This window comes from Abramis brama (assembly GCF_963993115.1).
Source record: "Abramis brama genome assembly, chromosome: 3".
Classification (NCBI taxonomy): Eukaryota; Metazoa; Chordata; class Actinopteri; order Cypriniformes; family Leuciscidae; genus Abramis; species Abramis brama.
The window spans coordinates 15,872,321-15,892,438 of record NC_139965.1 but is presented as its reverse complement, the minus strand read 5'-3'; the positions used below and the strand labels follow the sequence as shown (position 1 = coordinate 15,892,438).

The 20,118-nt window shown below is 35.5% G+C and overlaps 2 protein-coding genes across 8 annotated transcripts in view; both read left to right on the top strand.

Moving 5' to 3' along the window:
* ehbp1l1a (EH domain binding protein 1-like 1a) overlaps positions 1-5,728 on the top strand; it is a 44,505-nt gene extending 38,777 nt beyond the window's left edge. For all 6 annotated transcript variants that reach the window (XM_084108061.1, XM_084108060.1, XM_084108059.1 and 3 more), the window contains 11 exons: positions 434-668; positions 760-914; positions 1,020-1,068; positions 1,159-1,683; positions 2,234-2,285; positions 2,468-2,502; positions 2,670-2,781; positions 3,267-3,366; positions 3,477-3,550; positions 3,974-4,088; positions 4,547-5,728. In XM_084108061.1, coding sequence (XP_083964187.1) covers positions 434-668; positions 760-914; positions 1,020-1,068; positions 1,159-1,683; positions 2,234-2,285; positions 2,468-2,502; positions 2,670-2,781; positions 3,267-3,366; positions 3,477-3,550; positions 3,974-4,088; positions 4,547-4,637 — 1,543 coding nt within the window. In that variant the 3' untranslated portion in view covers positions 4,638-5,728. The remainder of the gene's footprint in view (positions 1-433; positions 669-759; positions 915-1,019; positions 1,069-1,158; positions 1,684-2,233; positions 2,286-2,467; positions 2,503-2,669; positions 2,782-3,266; positions 3,367-3,476; positions 3,551-3,973; positions 4,089-4,546) is intronic.
* Positions 5,729-5,999: 271 nt separating this feature from the next.
* On the top strand, positions 6,000-20,118 carry LOC311078976 (uncharacterized protein). Of its 2 annotated transcripts, none has more exons than XM_084108066.1 (14): positions 6,000-6,197; positions 6,274-6,335; positions 7,319-7,931; positions 10,121-10,253; positions 13,296-13,393; positions 13,668-13,817; positions 14,415-14,513; positions 15,285-15,365; positions 15,550-15,642; positions 16,370-16,491; positions 16,646-16,755; positions 16,885-17,047; positions 18,199-18,332; positions 19,618-20,118. In XM_084108066.1, exons 1-14 carry the CDS (start codon positions 6,116-6,118, stop codon positions 19,787-19,789), a joined length of 2,112 nt encoding a protein of 703 aa, XP_083964192.1. In that variant the 5' UTR covers positions 6,000-6,115; the 3' UTR covers positions 19,790-20,118. The 2 variants fall into 2 exon arrangements, with proteins under 2 accessions (XP_083964192.1, XP_083964191.1); XM_084108065.1 differs by having other exon boundaries at positions 10,082-10,253.

The following is a 20,118-nucleotide window of genomic DNA, read 5'->3' as shown; positions in this document are numbered from 1 at the left end:
AGTTTTGTTGGACCGACTGTGGTCCCATTTGTAGACATTACACATGCACATTTTTATTTTCTATAAGTGCTGTAACTGGTCACTAGAGTTGCCCTGTCTTTTGACCAATAATGTTGCTTCCTCAATGTTGGGTTTTCAAAAACAATGCCAATGTATGGTTAATTTAGTCATTAAGGGTTTGACCTTTAAGTTAAACTGTCTTTATGAAAAAATTGCAAAATGTAAATAAAATAAATGAATGTATGATAAAGATGAAGACATTGGTGCTTGTTTGTTTAATTTTGATGTCATGCTTTGTGAAACTAATTCTGAACTTATTTTTATGCTTGAAAGAGATGTTTTTACATGTGTTGAATAGCTTTTACAATATTGGTTTATTTAGATGTAGAAATCAGCAGTTTTGTTTAATATTTCTTTTGTTTCTTTTATCTAGACAAGAAGCAGCTGAAGATTCCTCAAGTTTTCCTGTTCCAATGCCTCGCGTGAAGAAACGTTTAAGTGCCTCTTTTCCAGAAGACGTCAGCCAATCAGCCAATCAGCTTGAGGTTTCAGGAGAGGCCAATACTGAGCCCACAGTGCCTGTTCGTAATAAACGTAGAGCTGCAGCAGATGCCATGGACCTTCAGGAAAGTTTCACAGCTCACACATCGCCGACCAGTGAAATAGAGGTTGTTGGATCTACTGCTTTTTTATTAGGTTGATTGTTACCATTGTGATATTAATGAGCAGGTGGTTAATTTGTCCTGTGTTCAAATCCAGATTACAACCTTGGTGAATTCAAGCCAGTCTCTGTTGGAATGGTGCCAAAAGGTCACACAAGATTACAAGGGTGTTCGAATAACAAACTTCAGCACCTCGTGGAGAAACGGCCTTGCTTTCTGTGCCATCCTGCATCACTTCCATCCAGATAAAGTGTGGGTGTTTTAATGTGGAAGAAGGCATAAATGTTAAATGAGTTATGTATATTTGATCAACTCCATCTTATTCAATATCATGTATGTTTGCTATTTTGTCTTTAGGAATTATGAAATGCTGGATCCGTATGACATTAAACGCAACAACAAGAAGGTGATCCACCCCTTTTAATGTTGGATAATAACTTTTTTTTTCTCCTTGTGATCAGGAAATGGTAAAAAATAAAGATTTTTCTATTCATAGGCGTTTGATGGCTTTGCTGAACTGGGCATCTCCAGGCTGATAGAGCCCACTGACATGGTGCTGCTGGCAGTTCCCGACAGGCTCATCGTGATGACGTATCTCAACCAGATCCGCACCTGTTTCATGGGCCAGGAGCTCAGTGTCATTCAGATCGAGAAGAACAGCAGCGAGTCCAGTTATGCTGTTGGTGAAAAGAGGGAGGAAGCCGATCCCGAAGCCGCCGCTCGCTACTGTGCCGAAAGGCTTCAGAGCAGCGGACTCACTCTAGAGACCAACGGAAGCTTCCCTGAAAGGGAGGGAAAGGCCGGTGCTATGGTTCCACCTCCAAGAATGAAGCGAACGCAGGGCCTGAGCCAGGCTGGAGGTTCAGGGTCTGCACAGCCTCCAGTGGCACCACCCAGAACTCACGCCTCAAAAGCTTTTTCTCACGTCAAGGATGCAGATCTGGTAAAAAAACGCAGATCGAAGCTGCGGGGAGAGTCACTGGATGAGCCCGAACCACACGAACAGCAGAGCAGTACAGAGGTAAAACATTAAAAACATACTCTACTAGTCAAACGTTTGAGATAAATAAATAAGACTTTTTTTTAAAATGTCTTTTATGCTCACCAAGACTGCATTTATTTGATCAAAAATACAAAACAATATCATGAAAAATATGATATATAAAAAATATTTAAATAAATGTTTTCTATTTTAATATATTTTAAAATGTAATCTAATCCTATGATGGCAAACCTCACATGCTTCTCCACAAATCATCAAATCAGCCTATTAGAATGATTTCTGAATGATCGTGTGATGCTAAAGACTGGAGTAATGATGCTGAAAATTCAGCTTTGACATCACAGGAATAAATTACATTTCAAAAGTTACTGAAATAGAAAACATTTCTTTTAAATTGTAATAATATGAGAGATATATTGTTTTTGAAGCTGGGTTGTATTATGTATAGCGTACTATATATTTTTTTCGTCTTTGTGAGTAATTATTTTTCAATGATCATATTACTGGTTAATCTGTATAAACGGTATTATATTACTGAGCTGCTGTACATTATGATGTTTTTACCCAGACTGCATCAGTCCAAGCAGAAACCGAGGCAGCCAGAGGAGGTTCAGAGTCACGTAAGATTTAACTCAGAACACACCTTTCAAAGACTTTTTTACACTGTCAAATTAATAACCTAGGCTGAACATGTTTTCTGCAGAGTGTAATAATTTATGAACAAAATTCTGTTTTTGTATTGTAAACTATTGTGAAATGTTGTTGATTGTGTTCTTCTGTCTTGCTTGTATTGGAAATGTAGAAATTGTTGAAGAGGCCACTGCAGGAGACAAGCAGGTCATTCATTGATTTTCTATTTGTGACTTGATGATTAACATCAGTTGAAATATTGCCAAGTCTTACATAGTTTGGTTTATACATGTTAGCTCCAAACCAGTATTTAAAAAAGTTGCAAATACATATACATGGGTTTGAGACTTTATGATGTGCATTTCTATTTGCAGGATATCAGTCAGTATGTACTTGGTGAGATGCAGGCGCTGGAGGCTGAACAGAGGCAGATAGATCGCAGAGCAGACGTTGTGGAGAAGAAACTCAGAAGACTTATGGAATCTGGTAAGTCAGACAGTACAGTAGTTAGAGTGCCTATTTTTACCAAGCAACAAATCAAAGCTCAAAAACTGTATAACTTAAAAAAAAAAAAAACATAAATCATACTGTGTATGTTTGTGTGTGTGTGTATATTATTACACTGTATTATATTATATATACACCAAGGATTTGTTGTTAAATAGACCACAAACCTTTGAAAGGTAGTGTACACTACTGTTCAAAAGTTTGGGGTCAGTCTTTTTTCTTTCTTTTTTTTCTTTTTTTTAAGAAATTAATATTTATTTCAGCATGGATGAAAAATTGATAAAACGTGAGAGTAATGATTTCTGTTTTTTTTGCACAATTGTTTTCAACATTGATAACAAGAAGAAACGTTTTTCTGAGCTCCAAATCAGCATATTAGTATGATTTCTGAAGACTGGAGTTAAGATGCTGAAAATTTAGCTTTGCTATCAATTTAAATGCTTTTATCATTCATGCACTTACAGGTAGTGATCGTGTAGAAGAAGAGATACTCATCCAGGAGTGGTTTACACTGGTCAACAAGAAGAACGCTTTGATCAGGAGACAAGACCAACTACAGTTACTGTATGTCTTTTCACACTTATTCTCAGTTACTTTGTGTGTTCCACTTTACTCATTTAGATGATGGCCTCTAAGGAATCATTTGAACATTTATCATTCCTTCTGTGTGACAGACAAGAAGAGCAAGATTTGGAGAGGAGGTTTGAGCTGCTGAAGAAAGAACTGCAAGATCTAATGGCTGTGGAAGGTAAAATGGAGAACTATATCTCAATAATTGGTGAATGTGATTTCACCGAGTACAACATCTTTTTTGATCCTGGACATCATTCCAAACAACCAATCAGATTTAAGGAACAAGTTTACAGTTTCTGTCAAGTTTAGGCTTACAACCAGGGTTAGGTGCTTCTACATATTCGCCTATCATTTCCATATGATTTTAGGTATGGATAGGATTAGGACTACATTTTCAGGCAGGAATGTTGTTCCAGGATCAACTAAATATGTTGTAGGAACATGTCTTACTTGGCAAAATCACTGTGACCGACCGAGAATATACGCATCTGCATGTTTTTATACATATTAAAGATGTTTTGCCACTCATAAAGTAGTTTCATCAGTAGCATGAGGCTAAATATCTTCATTATCCATATTTTTTGTCTTTCTTTTGAAGAATGGAAGAAAACCCAGGCTCATAAAACCAGAGAGCAGCTGTTGTTGCAGGAGCTGGTGTCTTTAGTCAACAAGAGGGATGAGCTTGTTCATGACATAGATGCCAAAGAGAGAGGGTGAGGTTCATTCAGATACCAACAGATATACTCTGTGCTTTCTGTGAATTCCTGGTCTAACTCTTCTGTGTAAAACAGCCAGAATAGCAGAGTTTTATAGGGTTAGTTACTCACCCTCAAGCCATCATATGTGTATATGACTTTCTTCTTTCAGCCAAACACAGGCTATATTAAAAAAATATCCTGGCTCTTCCCAGCTTTATAATGGGAGTGAGTAGCCCTTGAGATTTTGAACCCTGTAAAAATGCATCCATCCATCATACAAGTAATCCATACGGCTCCAGGGGGTTAATAAAGGCCTTCTGAAGCGAAGTGAGATGTTTTTGTAAGAAAAATATCCATAGATATAACTTTATAAACTATAATCACTGGCTTCCGGTAATGGCCGTACGAGGGTCTAGTTCCGGTGGAAGACTGATCTCTGACTTATTCTCATTCTTTCTTTTTCTCTCCTCAAGGGCTCTTGAAGAGGACGAGAGGTTGGAGAGAGGTCTAGAAATGAGACGCAGGAAGTATGGAAGTCGGAAAGAGAAGTGTGTGTTACAGTGAGGGATGCGGTGCACCTGCTTTTATACAGGACTGTCCCTTTAAACACTGAGCTGATGGACTATTGAGGTGTGTGTGGACCAGACATTAAAATATATGACAAGGAGACGGTGACTAGATTCATCTTCAGTGCTCATGTTGAAAAGTTTGAGCAGCACGAATGCTCATTTCAGATAAATTAAGAGTTGTTTCCTTTTAGAGACATTTTAGTCTCAGAATTTTTAGTTTGAAAAAGTTAAGAGTTGGTCAATAGTGTTCTGACAACACTTCTTGTTTTACGTTTTCAGTAAAAAATAATATAGTACATGTGGCCTTTGCAGTGTTATTTACTTCATTATTTAACTTGTGTGTACAAGTCATTTGCGGCACAGTGATTTTAAGATATCTCATGTCAAACTAGGTAAAATATTATACGTTTGAAGAGTTTGAAAGAAGGATCAGGCAATATTAACGAGGAGATTTCATTCTGTTATGCAAGTCATATGTTTAAATTACCTAAAATGCAGCAAAAATAAATAAATGTCGACAACACAGATAACATTTGGCACAAAATTACTCCATATATTGCCTGATATGATCCCTCACCAAATACTGTTACAGGAGTTGCCTGTTCTATTTTAAGAAGCCTATAATATCATAGGACATGTATGCATAAATGCATAGAATCGTTCAAAGAGAGTGTGTGCATGCACTTTGAGTGTTAGAATTTTGTTTTAAGATATCTGAATGAAAAAGAAATTCATTTTTGGGATTATAATTATGTAACATCATCTTTCATCCATGAATGGTACAGAATGCAGAAGCAGATGTACTCTCAGCAGTGAATAACCACTTCACAAGAATTTCTCCCTTAAAATGTATGGGTGTGTGTGTGTGTGGGTGTGATGGTTGTTTTTGAGTGACTGGTTGTTTTTAGAGATTTTTCAGCTCTTTGCATTGATATTATCTTTGGCCCTGTTTACACCTTGTTTGAAATGTTATAATTTGATGTTATTTGTATTGGGTTGCACAGTGAATTGCTTTTGAAAAGTCCTGATGTCAGCTAATACAATACAGTTGACATGTCTTTGGGAAATAAAATCGTTTTAAGATTCTTTTGCATCCAAACTTGGTTGTGATTGAGCAAAACATCTATGTACAAAAGTAGTCTACATGTTTACAAGTATTCTGCAGTTTAGTTTTAAGGGAAGCATGCGGTCATCGTCAGTACGTGCAGAACTCCCCAAGACTCCCAATCACTCTTGATTCCAGTAACAGAAAGTGCAGAACAGAAGTTTCACTTCATAATCAAAGGCGAGTTCTCTAAAACTCTATGTAAATACTATCATATAGCAAAAGTCAATATGATTTATTTTTTAAACGATGATTCATTCGCGCGTACGCTCATGTTAACCCTGAACTGAAACTTTCGACTCTATTAGGAAGTAAAGGGGAAAAAATACAAACCTCTATACTTGTCAGTATAAAGGAAGAAGACTAAAATGAACCTGGTCTTCAATATATTATTATTTTTATTTAGCATTTTATGGATTGTCACCACAGCACAGTTAACACCAATCAGAGGTAAGACTGGGGTTTCACAGCAGTGCTTTTATTATGGAAATGAAATAAATAAATATAAAAATTTATATTTTTTTAGAAGAAATCTTTGATTCAAGCGAACACGGCAGACTACAATGGACATGTTCACCACCAAAAGCTGTAAGTGGCAGTTTATTTATTTTATATTAAATAGGCTAATGAGTTTTTTGATCCTATAAATAATGACTTGAACAATGAAAGGCTGGTCAATTTTATATGTTTTATAATAGGCTATGCATTTTCTTAATACTTCTACAAAAATTCCATGCCTTAACTATTTTATTTATAACAGGATGTCTTTAGAAATATATCAGTAATAATTATGTCTATAATAAATGCATTGTGGTCTCATGACCTTGAGTTATGACTAGTATAGTTGCTAGTATAGTTAAAGGTAAATAAACTGTCAACTCTGTTACTTTAAGCTATAATTTAAGGAATAGCTATCATTATTTATATATATATATCTCATATGCGCATGTATATGAAGAGCCATCTATTAACATCTAAAAATCATATTTTTCTGATAAAATGTTAAGAAAATTACTCTTTTCACAATAAAAAAGTGTTTAGTCTCTTGTGCTCACCAAGGCTGCCTGCTTTAATTTTATAAAAATACAATAAAATAGTAATATTGTGAAATATTTTTTCAGCCTCATTACTCCGGTCTTCAGTGTCACATGATCCTTCAGAAATCATTCCAATATGCTGATTTACTGCTCAAGAAACATTTATTACAATTGTCAATGTTGAAAACAGTTTCTGTAAACTGTTTCATATTTTTCTGGAAAGCGTGAAACATTTTTTTTTAAGATTCTTTGAATAGAATGTTAAAAAAAAAGAACATAATTTATTTGAAATAGGAATGTTTTGTAACATTATAAATGTCTTTTTGATCAATGTAACGCTCCCTTATTAATTAAAGTATTTCTCTCAAAAAAGAAATAATTTTATTGACCTCAAACTTTTGAATAGTAGTGTGTATTTTATGTACAGATAATAGACCAACTAAAACATGTTAACGGATGAATTATTTAATATAAGTAAATGTTTAAAAAAAAATATTCAAAATAACAATTCGTTTCTCTTTTGGTCAATGTAAGTGGAAGGAAACACAAATGCAGCTTGGAAAGGACTATACACACTCGATCTACCAAGCTTGTAACCCCGAGTTCAGAACAAATCCCAAAACATTATGGACCAACTGGATCCCCAAACAAGATGCCCAAGAGCTTCTACTTGACCTAAGTTTTGCCCAAGAGGACCAGCAGCCTCTATATATTTATGTGCGAGAATCTAACCAATCTCAGAATCAGGACTTTAGAGGAACTCAAAGACCTGTTTTCAGAATCGCAGTCGCACATCCATTTCCTCCTGGTACTGTTCCTCGGGATGAGAACCTGACCCATGCTAAGAACCTTAATTTGGGAAAGATCTCTCAGAATGGCTTTCGCCTGGGATTTTCTTACAGCGGTAAGTGCACTTACATTGCTTCGATCCAGGTGTTCTTCATGAAATGTCCAGCATTTGCATGGAACCAAATGGAGTTTGAGGAAACGGTAGCAGGAGTTTTGAGGAGAGGAGTGTGTGTGAACGGTTCTGTGGAGATCTCTAGCCCGCAGATGGAGTGTCGATCAAACGGGACGTGGGGTCCACCACCGCAGGGGTCATGTGTCTGTGATGCAGGATACGAAACTGACGGAAACAGTTGCAAAGGTACAAAAATAAAAATAATTATTAGTCAAGCATCTTGTGTTCGATCTAAACAGATTCTATATTTAAGGGGGGGGGTAAATGTATCATTTCTAAATGAAGTATAGCATTATTTACAAACCAGTTACATTATTTACCATTAATTACAAACTAGGTGTTGTCATTGATTAATAAGATCACTTAGAAAGTGTAAGTAAATGTAGTAGATTCAGGTAGTTATAAAGCATAGTGGTCAGTTCACTATGTTTGTGAGCTCATCTAAAGTGAGGACTAGTTATGCCTTGTAATGCATTTACAAAGGAGATTTAAAGGCTGTTAAATATTTCTATGTTCTGTATCACTGTGTTGTGTTTGTTTCCTTTTTCTGTTTAGAAGAAAACTGTGCCTTTAGTTTAAATCTCCTTTGTAAATGCTTTACAAGGCATAACTAGTCCTCACTTTAGATGAGCTCACAAAAATAGTTAACTGACCACTATGCTTTATAACTACCTGAATTAACCATGAATTACAGTAGAAATACATGTTAATAAAGCATTTTTAACACACTATTACTATGTCTGAATAATAAGATGTATTTAAACAGTTTATTAATCATTTACTTACACTTTCTAAGTGATCTTATGAACCACTGACAACTCCTAAATAACTGGTTTGTAAATAATGCTATACTTTATTAATGATCAATTTATCATTTCTAAATGAAGTATGAAAATACAATTATTAAACACAAGAATAGAGCATTTATAGCTGTATTTATAAACTGCTTATTAATGTCTATTAATGCTTTATAAATGACGAATTAACTGTTTACTAATGCTTAACTAATGATTAATAGCGTGCGGTTATTATAAAGTGTAAAGTGTCGGCATGAAACCGTCATATCAGAGTGAAATGGCTTTTCAAGCAAGATTAAATTTGTATGGAGTATATTTTTTTATTATGCTTGTTTAAATGACCACCCACTTTTGTTGTTTGTAAAAGAGCAGCTTGGACTGATTTTGCTTTTCACTGAAAAAAAGAAGCATACAGGTGAAGGGTTATAGTAAAATTTTGGGGTGAACTACGCTTTTTAAAGTAAAAATTTAATAAATATTTTAAGTAATACTGCAGTATTTATTTTGATTTACCCGTTTTTTAATGAATATGCACTCAATATCTTTATTAAAAATAGCTTCCCCTCCCTCTTGCTGTGACGTCTATTCTCTTCTCTGATGATATGATGTGTTTACCGGCGCGAGGGCGGGGCAACCTGTCACTCACATGATATCGACCAATAGCAAACCACAATGATCCAGTCAAATCCCAATGGACAAAATCAAGTCCTGCCCAACTTTTTTTCTTGTTCGAGAAGCCGTTTCATTAGGATATACGTCACAATAATGAAGAAAAAACTATTGCAACGATTGCTCACTGACCCATGGGAGGAGAGACCATCCTCAGAGGTTAAATAAGCCCCAGCACAGATCCCTTTCCTGAAAGTGTACTTTCTTGAAGTAAAACTTAACAAGACATTATTACAAAGTGCATTTTTAAAAAGTGCTCTTATTTGTGTTAAGAAATATTGTCATTTAAAGTTTATTCTTTTCAAGTATATAGTGGCCTTTAAATTTAATTTTATTATATTATCTGCAAGGGCACTTTTTGAAGATTTGAATTACACAAAAAGTACGCTTTCATTACAATAAAGCACACTTCTTTTTCACAAGGGGAGGTTTAGGATAAGCGGTGAATTCCTCAGGTGCTTTGAAACAAGAAGCTGATGGTTCTTTCATATATGAAAGATATTATAAGTTATTTAGTTCATAAAACTTTGTGCACAATACATGTGAGTTCCCTGATTCTGCCTGCAGATTAATGTCACTTAAACGATGGTCTTGCTACACGCTCTAAGAGCTGGACATGCTAAGAAAGAGGTTTTTTCTGTGGCCGTGTAAAATACCCTTTCTTAGAATTAATAAATAATCAATACCGAGTGTTCGCTGGGCAAACCGATTAGTTGATTGCAATATTAATTTAGCTACATCAAGTTAATCTGATTAACTGATCCAAATATGAAAAATTAATTGTAACAAGTTATGATTCATTATTAATATTTCCCATTTGAGCTCATTTACTACAGCAACTACCCATGTATGTTTATGTGTGTGTTTCAGGAAGAGATCCATTCACAAAGCCCACTCATGTCCCAATAGCAGGTTCCAGTCCTAACCCAAATGCTGATTCCAGACCGGGACTCTTCCCTGTCCTAACTGCTGTTCTCGTGTGTGGCATCCTGTTTCTTCTCATAACTGCTGTATTCATCTTTGTAAGGCGTCACAAGCTCAGGTAAAATTCTTTGAAAATGCAGATGTTTATGCATTTACAACAGTCTCCATCCTTCAAAATCTCTGGGAAATGGTAATTTCATCCTGCTTTTATACTAAATGTTTGTAAAAGCACTATATTATGACTGTAAGAGATGTAATGATACACTGTACACTTTATACAGATTATATACACTGAATAATGACTAAGAAATGTCCAGTTTGACCTGGGAAGCATGTGATTGGTTGATTCTACAATACAGACACTTCTCTGGTTCTGTAGCTTTACATTTGTTTAGTCTGTGTGTGGCTCTGAGCTAAAACTAGTTTGCATGACATTTTAGCATGATAATAGTTTGATTGTAAGGGAAGGGATAATGTGCATTTTATTTATATATATATATATATATATATATATATATATATATATATACAGTGAGGAAAATAAGTATTTGAACACCCTGCTATTTTGCAAGTTCTCCCACTTAGAAATCATGGAGGGGTCTGAAATCATCATCGTAGGTGCATGTCCACTGTGAGAGACATAATCTATAAAAAAAAATCCAGAAATCACAATGTATGATTTTTTAACTATTTATTTGTATGATACAGCTGCAAATAATTTTGAACACCTGAGAAAATCAATGTTAATATTTGGTACAGTAGCCTTTGTTTGCAATTACAGAGGTCAAACATTTCCTGTAGTTTTTCACCAGGTTTGCACACACTGCAGGAGGGATTTTGGCCCACTCCTCCACACAGATCTTCTCTAGATCAGTCAGGTTTCTGGGCTGTCGCTGAGAAACACGGAGTTTGAGCTCCCTCCAAAGATTCTCTATTGGGTTTAGGTCTGGAGACTGGCTAGGCCATGCCAGAACCTTGATATGCTTCTTACAGAGCCACTCCTTGGTTATCCTGGCTGTGTGCTTCGGGTCATTGTCATGTTGGAAGACCCAGCCTCGACCCATCTTCAATGCTCTAACTGAGGGAAGGAAGTTGTTCCCCAAAATCTCGCAATACATGGCCCCGGTCATCCTCTCCTTAATACAGTGCAGTCGCCCTGTCCCATGTGCAGAAAAACACCCCCAAAGCATGATACTACCACCCCCATGCTTCACAGTAGGGATGGTGTTCTTGGGATGGTACTCATCATTCTTCTTCCTCCAAACACGTTTAGTGGAATTATGACCAAAAAGTTCTATTTTGGTCTCATCTGACCACATGACAAATGGTCATTGGCAAACTTAAGACAGGCCTTGACATGTGCTGGTTTAAGCAGGGGAACCTTCCGTGCCATGCATGATTTCAAACCATGACATCTTAGTGTATTACCAACAGTAACCTTGGAAACGGTGGTCCCAGCTCTTTTCAGGTCATTGACCAGCTCCTCCCGTGTAGTTCTGGGCTGATTTCTCACCTTTCTTAGGATCATTGAGACCCCACGAGGTGAGATCTTGCATGGAGCCCCAGTCCGAGGGAGATTGACAGTCATGTTTAGCTTCTTCCATTTTCTAATGATTGCTCCAACAGTGGACCTTTTTTCACCAAGCTGCTTGGTAATTTCCCCATAGCCCTTTCCAGCCTTGTGGAGGTGTACAATTTTGTCTCTAGTGTCTTTGGACAGCTCTTTGGTCTTGGCCATGTTAGTAGTTGGATTCTTACTGATTGTATGGGGTGGACAGGTGTCTTTATGCAGCTAACGACCTCAAACAGGTGCATCTAATTTAGGATAATAAATGGAGTGGAGGTGGACATTTTAAAGGCAGACTAACAGGTCTTTGAGGGTCAGAATTCTAGCTGATAGACAGGTGTTCAAATACTTATTTGCAGCTGTATCATACAAATAAATAGTTAAAAAATCATATATTGTGATTTCTGGATTTTTTTTTTAGATTATGTCTCTCACAGTGGACATGCACCTACGATGACAATTTCAGACCCTTCCATGATTTCTAAGTGGGAGAACTTGCAAAATAGCAGGGTGTTCAAATACTTATTTTCCTCACTGTATATATATATATATATATACACTACTGGTCAAAAGTTTTAGATCGGTAAGATTTCTAATGTTTTTAAAAGAAGTCTCTTCTGCTCACCAAGGCTGCATTTATTTGATTTAAAAATACAAACAAAAACAGTAATATTGTGAAATATTATTAGAATGTAAAACAGATGTTTTCTATGTGACTATATGTAAACTGTAATTTATTCCTGTGATCAAAGCTGTATTTTCAGCATCATTACTCCAGTCTTCAGTGTCACATGATCCTTCAGAAATCACTCTAAAATGATTTGATGATCAAGAAACATTTATGATTATTATCAATGTTGAAAACAGTTTTTTTAATTTTTATTTCATGATGCTATGATTAATAGAAAGTTCAAAAGAACAACATTTATCTGAAATCTAAAGCTTTTGTAACATTAAACACTACCCTTCAAAAGTTTGGGGTCAGTAAGAATTTTAATTTAATTTTTTGGGGAAAGAAATAAAATAAATCAATACTTTTATTCATCAAGGATGAGTTAAACTGATCAAAAGTTACAGTAAAGACATTTATAATGTTAGAAAAGATTCTATTTTAAATAAATGCTGTTCTTTTGAACTTTCTATTCATCAAAGAATTTTGAAAAAAAATGTGTACACAACTGTTTTCAACATTGATAATAATAATGAATGTTTTTTGATCATCAGATCATCATATTAGAGTGATTTCTGAAGGATCATGTGACACTGAAGACTGGAGTAATGATGCTGAAAACTCAGCTTTGATCACAGGAATAAATTACAGTTTGAAATATATTAAAATAGAAAACAATCATTTTAAATTGTCATAATATTTCACAATAATACTTTTTTTTATTATTATTTTTGTTATCAAATAAATGCAGCCATGGTGAGCAGAAGAGACTTCTTTTAAAAACATAAAAAATGTTACCGATCTAAAACTTTTGACGGGTAGTGTATATATATATATATATATATATATATATATATATTTGTTTGCATAGAATATATTGACTGTTTTGTTCCTGGTGTGTGTGTGTGTGTGTGTGTGTTCAGTGGGGGTCAAGAAAAAGAGCTCATATCCAGGTCTGGTGTGACTCGATATCAACGTCCTAAACAACAAGAACACACAGCTGACTCTGAGCTGGTCAATAGTGAGTCTTTGTCTGTTTCACCTCCTTATAATGCATGAATACTTAGGATAAATGTTGTATACATTTTATACATTTTGATAACTCAGTTCAGCTGTGTTTCTCCTAAAAATCCTGAAGAAAAATATAAATAGAAACAATTCTATTTACAAAAATAGGTTTCGGCCTACAGGAAGAGTATAATTTGGGGTCTTGCAAATCCCTAAGAAGCTCAAAGTATTTGTGATCACAGCTGTCAAATTCTGTTTTCACAGTTAAAATAATAATTTTCATGCAGCTTATAGGGAGGGCAGCAAAAATGCAGAAAATCAGAGTGGCGAATATAGGCCTCGTCCTCCCAGAAGTACAACACATGGAGAGGGAGCGTCTCAGTGTGACACTGGATATGAACGACTGCATACTGTCCCGCTTCAGCAGGAACACACAAGTATGCACACACAGCAGGAACACACTGAGTGATAAGTCACTGTTTCAATTGATTTCTGTACTTTCATCTAGACATTCAAACCTCAGACCAAGTGTGTTACTAGCAGTGAAAACACCTCTAACCAAGGGACCTTTAGAAGTACTTTAACATTATTTGTGACCCTGGATCACAAAACCAGTCACATGTCGCACAGGTATATTTGCGGCAACAGCCAACAATACATTGTATGGGTCAAAATTATCGATTTTTCTTTTATGCCAAAAATCATTAGGATATTAAGTAAAAATCATGTGAAGATATTTGTGTAAATTTCCTACTGTAAATATATAAAACATTTTTGTGAGTGAATGCACCATATCTCGACCAAATATTGTCCTATCCTAACAAACCATACATACAAGCTTATTTATTCAGCTTTCATGTGATGTATAAATCTCAATTTCAGAAAAATGACACGTGACTGGTTTTGTGGTCCATGGTCACATTTCATGTTTATTTAAATAGTTGAAATGTCATGAAATGTTTTCATAGTTTTCATATTTTAGATAATTGGTTTATTAACCCAGACATTATTCTCTTTCTTTTTGTCTCTGTCAGTGTCGGGCTCAGTTCAGATGTTGGAAGGAATGAGTGATATGCTTCGGGATGTGCTGGTGGATCGTACAAAGTTGACAATGTGTCGAATACTTGGGAAAGGTATAAACTGACTTAAATTCGCCCTAGGTCTCTTGTTAGCAGTATTACACATACAGTAGTGGCCAAAAGTGATGTCCGGCATAGGAAAATGTACATATTTACCCTTTATTCAAACGATTAAAAAGATTTTAAAGTTTAAGCATAATGCGTAGTTGTGCTTAGAGTCATTTTTATTTTATTTGTGATAACGTGGTGGAACATGCCATATTTTTGGTCAGGCTGTCATACAAATAAATTATGAACGCATGCAAATACAAAATATTTTCCTCTATTTTGATGGTTTATTCAAACTTGTAGGGTCATTAAAAACAAATCCACAAACCAATCCCCTCCAGACATCACTTTAGCCACTACTGTTTCTGAAATCATAAATGACGACCAAAAAATCAACGTGACATGATATAAACCTAAATGAAATGGTAACCAGTTATAAGACCTAAGATAAACTTTACTGTTCAAAAGTTTTGGGGTCATTTATAATGTTACAAATGATTTCCATTTCAAATAAACGCTCTTTTTTTCAATTTTCAATTTATTTAAGAGTCCTAACTGTCCCAAACTTTTGATTGGTAGTAGGCCTACACTTCCACATATACATTCATATAAGTTATAGAAAAAAAATGTAAAAGATTTTTAATAACTGTTCTTAAGTTATTATTTTTACATAAAGTTACATAAAGTTCATATTTAAGGAACAATTCAATTAGAAACAGTTTGAGTGTCAAAATGAATTTTGGATTCTCATACTGGAATTTCTCTCTATATCTGCAGGAGAATTTGGGGCCGTTTATGAAGGCATATTTTCTCCTCAAAAAGGACAAGATATCAGGGTGGCTGTGAAAACCTCAAAAGGTGTGTGTGTGTATGTGTGTGTATAGTGCAGAGAGCAAGTGACTGAACATTTCTGATAATGCATTCAAAAGTGTTGTCTTTATTTAGAATTAAGCAATAGACACTTGAGACAATGTCGTTTCCACAGTTATTAAATCAATCTCTTTCATGCATAATGTCATTAAACTTTCCTGTTGAATTGTAGAAGCCATCTACAGTAAAGAAGATCTGGAGTCGTTCCTCAAGGAGGCAGAAATTATGAAGCATTTTGATCATGTGAATGTTGTTAAATTGGTTGGTATGTCTCTGGTGAATGACATTATGTACTGTTTGGTATCTAGGCTAAAATGTATAATTTATGTCTAGCTGGAGTGGAACATTGTGGATAACCTGATTTCAAATGGCACAGACGTTTCCATGGCAACTGGTCATCTGTGGCCTGTAGGTCTGTCCAAGCCAAGGGCAAAGTGTGAACTTCCACTAGTTCCTCTGGTGACGCCCGTAGCTGAACAGTGACAGTGGGATTTGCTTGACTTTTACCTCCTGTGTGTCTTTGACCTGCTGAATTATAGGGGGGTTGTACCATTGTAAGAGTTAAATGGATCATGGCAACTCTAATGTGTAATAATGTCATTGGCATCGTTCCAATACTGTGATAATCAGCAGCCAGTCAAGGTCACTTTTGACTGGGAGGGATGGAGCTAGATCTACCGTACATGTATCCACCTTGTTTTTCACCTTATAAGCTAGCACACTAGCTTATATATAACAGTAGGCTAACATATTGATACTAAAAAGTCAAAAAAACGTATTTAACTGTTCCAAAATGGCGAAGTCTTAAGCGGTCAGGCCTATACATATCTTTGGCAGCTAATGAATAGGAAGTCTCGCACATTCACAGAAAATAGCTTACCGACGTTGCAAAATAAGGTGGATGAGACAGTATTATCGTTAATTGGTCCATCGTGGAGTTTCTCTGGAGATGAACAGATTTGATGAGGTTATTTTATACTTGTGTCCAACAGGGGTTGCACTAGAGCGAGACCCAGAGTCCTCCATCATTGTACCACTTGTTATTCTTCCATTCATGAAACATAGAGACCTACACAGCTTCCTCAAAGCAACCCGCTATGGAGATGTTCCCATGGTGAGTCTCGCATACCGAGAAAAACTAATTTACAACACCTTCTTATGGACTTGTCCTTTTGACTCTTGTTTTTCATATAAAAGTGTTAACAGTAAAATAACCACAAATCGGATCATATATGTTCCTATCATTTAAACTGATCTCTTCTCCTCAGTGTTTGCCTTATCAGAGGCTTCTACATTTTATGATTGACATTGCTGCAGGAATGGAGTATCTCAGCCTTCAGGGTTTCTTACACAGAGACCTGGCTGCCCGCAACTGCATGTGAGTCCACAGGAGGGCAACACAGAGCACATTTTACAACAACATCCTTTTAATACTTCCATTGTCTTTGAGAAGCCACACCTAATGAACAAAATCCATTCTCACCCAATGCTGGGATCACTTTCACAGGTTGGGGGATGACCTGCGTGTGTGTGTGGCTGACTTTGGCCTGTCTAAGCAGATCTATTCCAGTAACTACTACAGGCATAAGAACTGGACTATTAAATTACCTGTAAAGTGGATGGCATTAGAGAGCGTGTCTGACAACGTATTCACCACCAAGAGTGATGTGGTCAGTCCTATTTACTCATCCAATACAGTATTAAAGGGGCTATACTGTGTGTCTATTCAGAAACCCTTGTTAACAGCGACACCGGTGGCCGTTAAGTGAACTGCAGCCAGAAACGTGCACACGCAACATACAAGATACATGATTCAAACCTCCGATATACTCACGGCGAAGTTCTTTTTCATTATTAGCTTATAAGTAAAATTAAAGAAGTTGGAAATACCTTTGCAGCGACATATTGTTAATGAACATCCCCACGCCGTCCTGCTGAAAGCCACGTTTAGATGAATATTTAAAGTGCTGCGCGCTTTCCTCTCAAAAACAATATAAACGCTCAACATTACACTGTTATGGTAATTTGATTCTAAAGTATATTTGAGACTATAGACTATATAGATCTGACTATGTGGAACTATAGTTTGAATTAATCCCTTTTCTTTGCATGACAAATTGACATTACAGTACAGAATAGCTCTTTCGGCAATAACATTGTAAGCCTATTCATTTCATGTGTCTGAGTGGAAGAGACGTTCTTGAGTGTAAACGTCACTTCTGATTTTCCCGGTAAAAACGTCACGAGTCTTTCACATAAAAATCAGTCTAGTCTAGAGTCTTCCATAGACAGGCTCTTGTTTTTTAAGTTTTGTTACTAGCTGTTCACACATTGGCAGTAAGAAAGCGATTACTACTTGAAAATTCTTGCATACAGATGTAGCCCCTTTAATACAGTAGGCTACTTTTCAACACTGACACTTACAGTTTGTGTATGTACTTTGTTATTATAAATTCACCACTGATGAATCTCAAAAAACCCTTCAAGAACATGGGGTACATCACCCAAAAGCAGAAAAAACCCCCCCGTAGAAATTATTATATTTTGAATATTAAACACTGAGCAGATTAATGCTATATATATATATATATATATATATATATATATATATATATATATATATATATATATTTTTTTTTTTTTTTTTTTTAAAGAAAAATAAACTATTTGGGTGGAAATGGTCCTAATTATTTCTTAAGGTTAAATGAAATCGATTTTTTTTTCAGAAAAAATATGACTCAGACATGTTTTTTTTGTGAGATTCACCCACCAACATCCTTCAAGCTATTTTATCAACTGTGATCTTCCTTATGTCTCTCAGTGGTCTTTTGGAATAACCATGTGGGAGATCACATCCAGGGGGAAGACGCCGTATCCAGGTGTCTCCAATTATGAGCTCCTGGACTTCCTGGAAAAAGGACATCGTCTCACACAAGGGGACAATGACAGCAAATTGTAAGGAATTTGCCTATTTTACCGGGGAAAAAAAATTATATACAGTACAGGTCAAAAGTTTGGAAACATTACTATTTTTAATGTTTTTGAAAGAAGTTTCTTCTGCTCATCAAGCCTGCATTTATTTGATCAAAAATACAGAAAAAAAAAGTAATATTGTGAAATATTATTACAATTTAAAATAATTGGTTTTCAATTTATTATACTTTAAATGATAATTTATTCCTGTGATCAAAGCTGAATTTTCAGGATCATTACTCCAGTCTATCACATGATCCTTTAGAAATCATTTGAATATGATGATTCATTATCAAAGTTGGAAACAGTTCTACTGCTTAATATTTTTTCATGACCTGTGATACTTTTTTAGGATACTTTGATGAATAAAAAGTAAAAAATAAAATAAAAATAAAAAAGAAGCAATTTTTTTAAAAATAGAAATCGTTTGTAACAACAATATACACTACTGGTCAGTAATTTGGGGTCAGTAATTTTTTTTCCTTTTTAAAAAAAAAATAAATCAATACTTTTATTCATCAAGGATGTGTTAAATTGATAAAAAGTAATAGTAAAGAAGATTTATATTATTAGAAAATATTTTTTTTATTTTGAATAAATGCAGTTCTTTTGAACGTTTTATTCATCAAATATATTAGGCAGCAGAACTGTTTCCAACACTCATAATGAATCAGAATATTAGAATGATTTCTAAAGGATCATGTGATAGACTGGATGTCACATGACACTGAAGACTGGAGTAATGATGCTGAAAATTCAGCTTTGCATCACAGAAATAAATTATTTTTTAAAGTATATTCAAATAGAAAACTATTATTTTAAGTTGTAATAATATTTCACAATATTACTGTTTTTTTTCTGTATTTTTGATCAAATAAACGCAGCCTTGATAAGCATTAGAGACTTCTTTCAAAAATATAAAAAAACGTAATGTTTCCAAACTTTTGACCTGTACTGTAGATTATTAGACTATTCTGCTTATCAGGAAACTGTGACTAAGTCTTTACCAACAATTGTCTGTTGCAAGACCGACAAGATGAAATCAGGGTTAGTAAGAACAGTTTAGGTCTGTTCTAGGAATCCTTCGTCACAGCAGTTATTACTAAATCACATCATATAATAATGTTTTGTGCATGGTAGAAACATAAATGGCTAGAGTAGTTTTTAAACTGCAGATCTGGAAGATGATCCAGTCTTGTGGTGCTTTTTGTGACTTCTTTTTTTCTGCTACTCTCCTCCGTTTTTCCTTTGACTCTTTCTCTGTCAGATATGAGGTTATGTTGAGCTGCTGGCACAGAGATCCCTCTCAGAGGCCAGGTTTCGGAGAGCTGGGCCAGAGCCTCAAAGCGCTTCTGTCTGATCTTCCACCCCTGAAGGCCAGCAGGGAGTCCCACTACATCAGCCTGGGGCCGGAGAAGGAGCCTGGCCCTGGAGACTGAGGTGTAACCAACATGCAGCTGGTGGTGGCTCTGTGTCCCTGGATGAGGAGGGACACCTGCTGTGCAAAGTGTGAAAGTTTGTGTGATCCACACTAGGCCATGTTAAAGTATTATGATGAGATTTCAGGTCTTCTAATGACATAAAACTTTGCAATTTCCATTGCTAGAAGGAAACGAGAGAACTGTTTTTTTGTGATTGATATTTGTATTTTTCTGTTACACTGTAAATGTTGTATTTTTGTGATTTGTATTTCAAAAGATACCAAATGTTGAAAGGTCTGGAAAATGCCAGACATCATAAATTAAAAGGCTCAAGAAATTTTAAGTGA

Bases quoted from the DNA above. Each gene is read 5' to 3' on its own strand.
- LOC311078976 (XM_084108065.1), top strand. From the start codon at position 6,116: ATGAACCTGGTCTTCAATATATTATTATTTTTATTTAGCATTTTATGG. The intron at 6,336-7,318 runs GTAAGTGGCAGT...GGTCAATGTAAG, and splicing joins CATGTTCACCACCAAAAGCT to TGGAAGGAAACACAAATGCA. The intron at 15,366-15,549 runs GTGTGTGTGTGT...GTTGAATTGTAG, and splicing joins GGCTGTGAAAACCTCAAAAG to AAGCCATCTACAGTAAAGAA.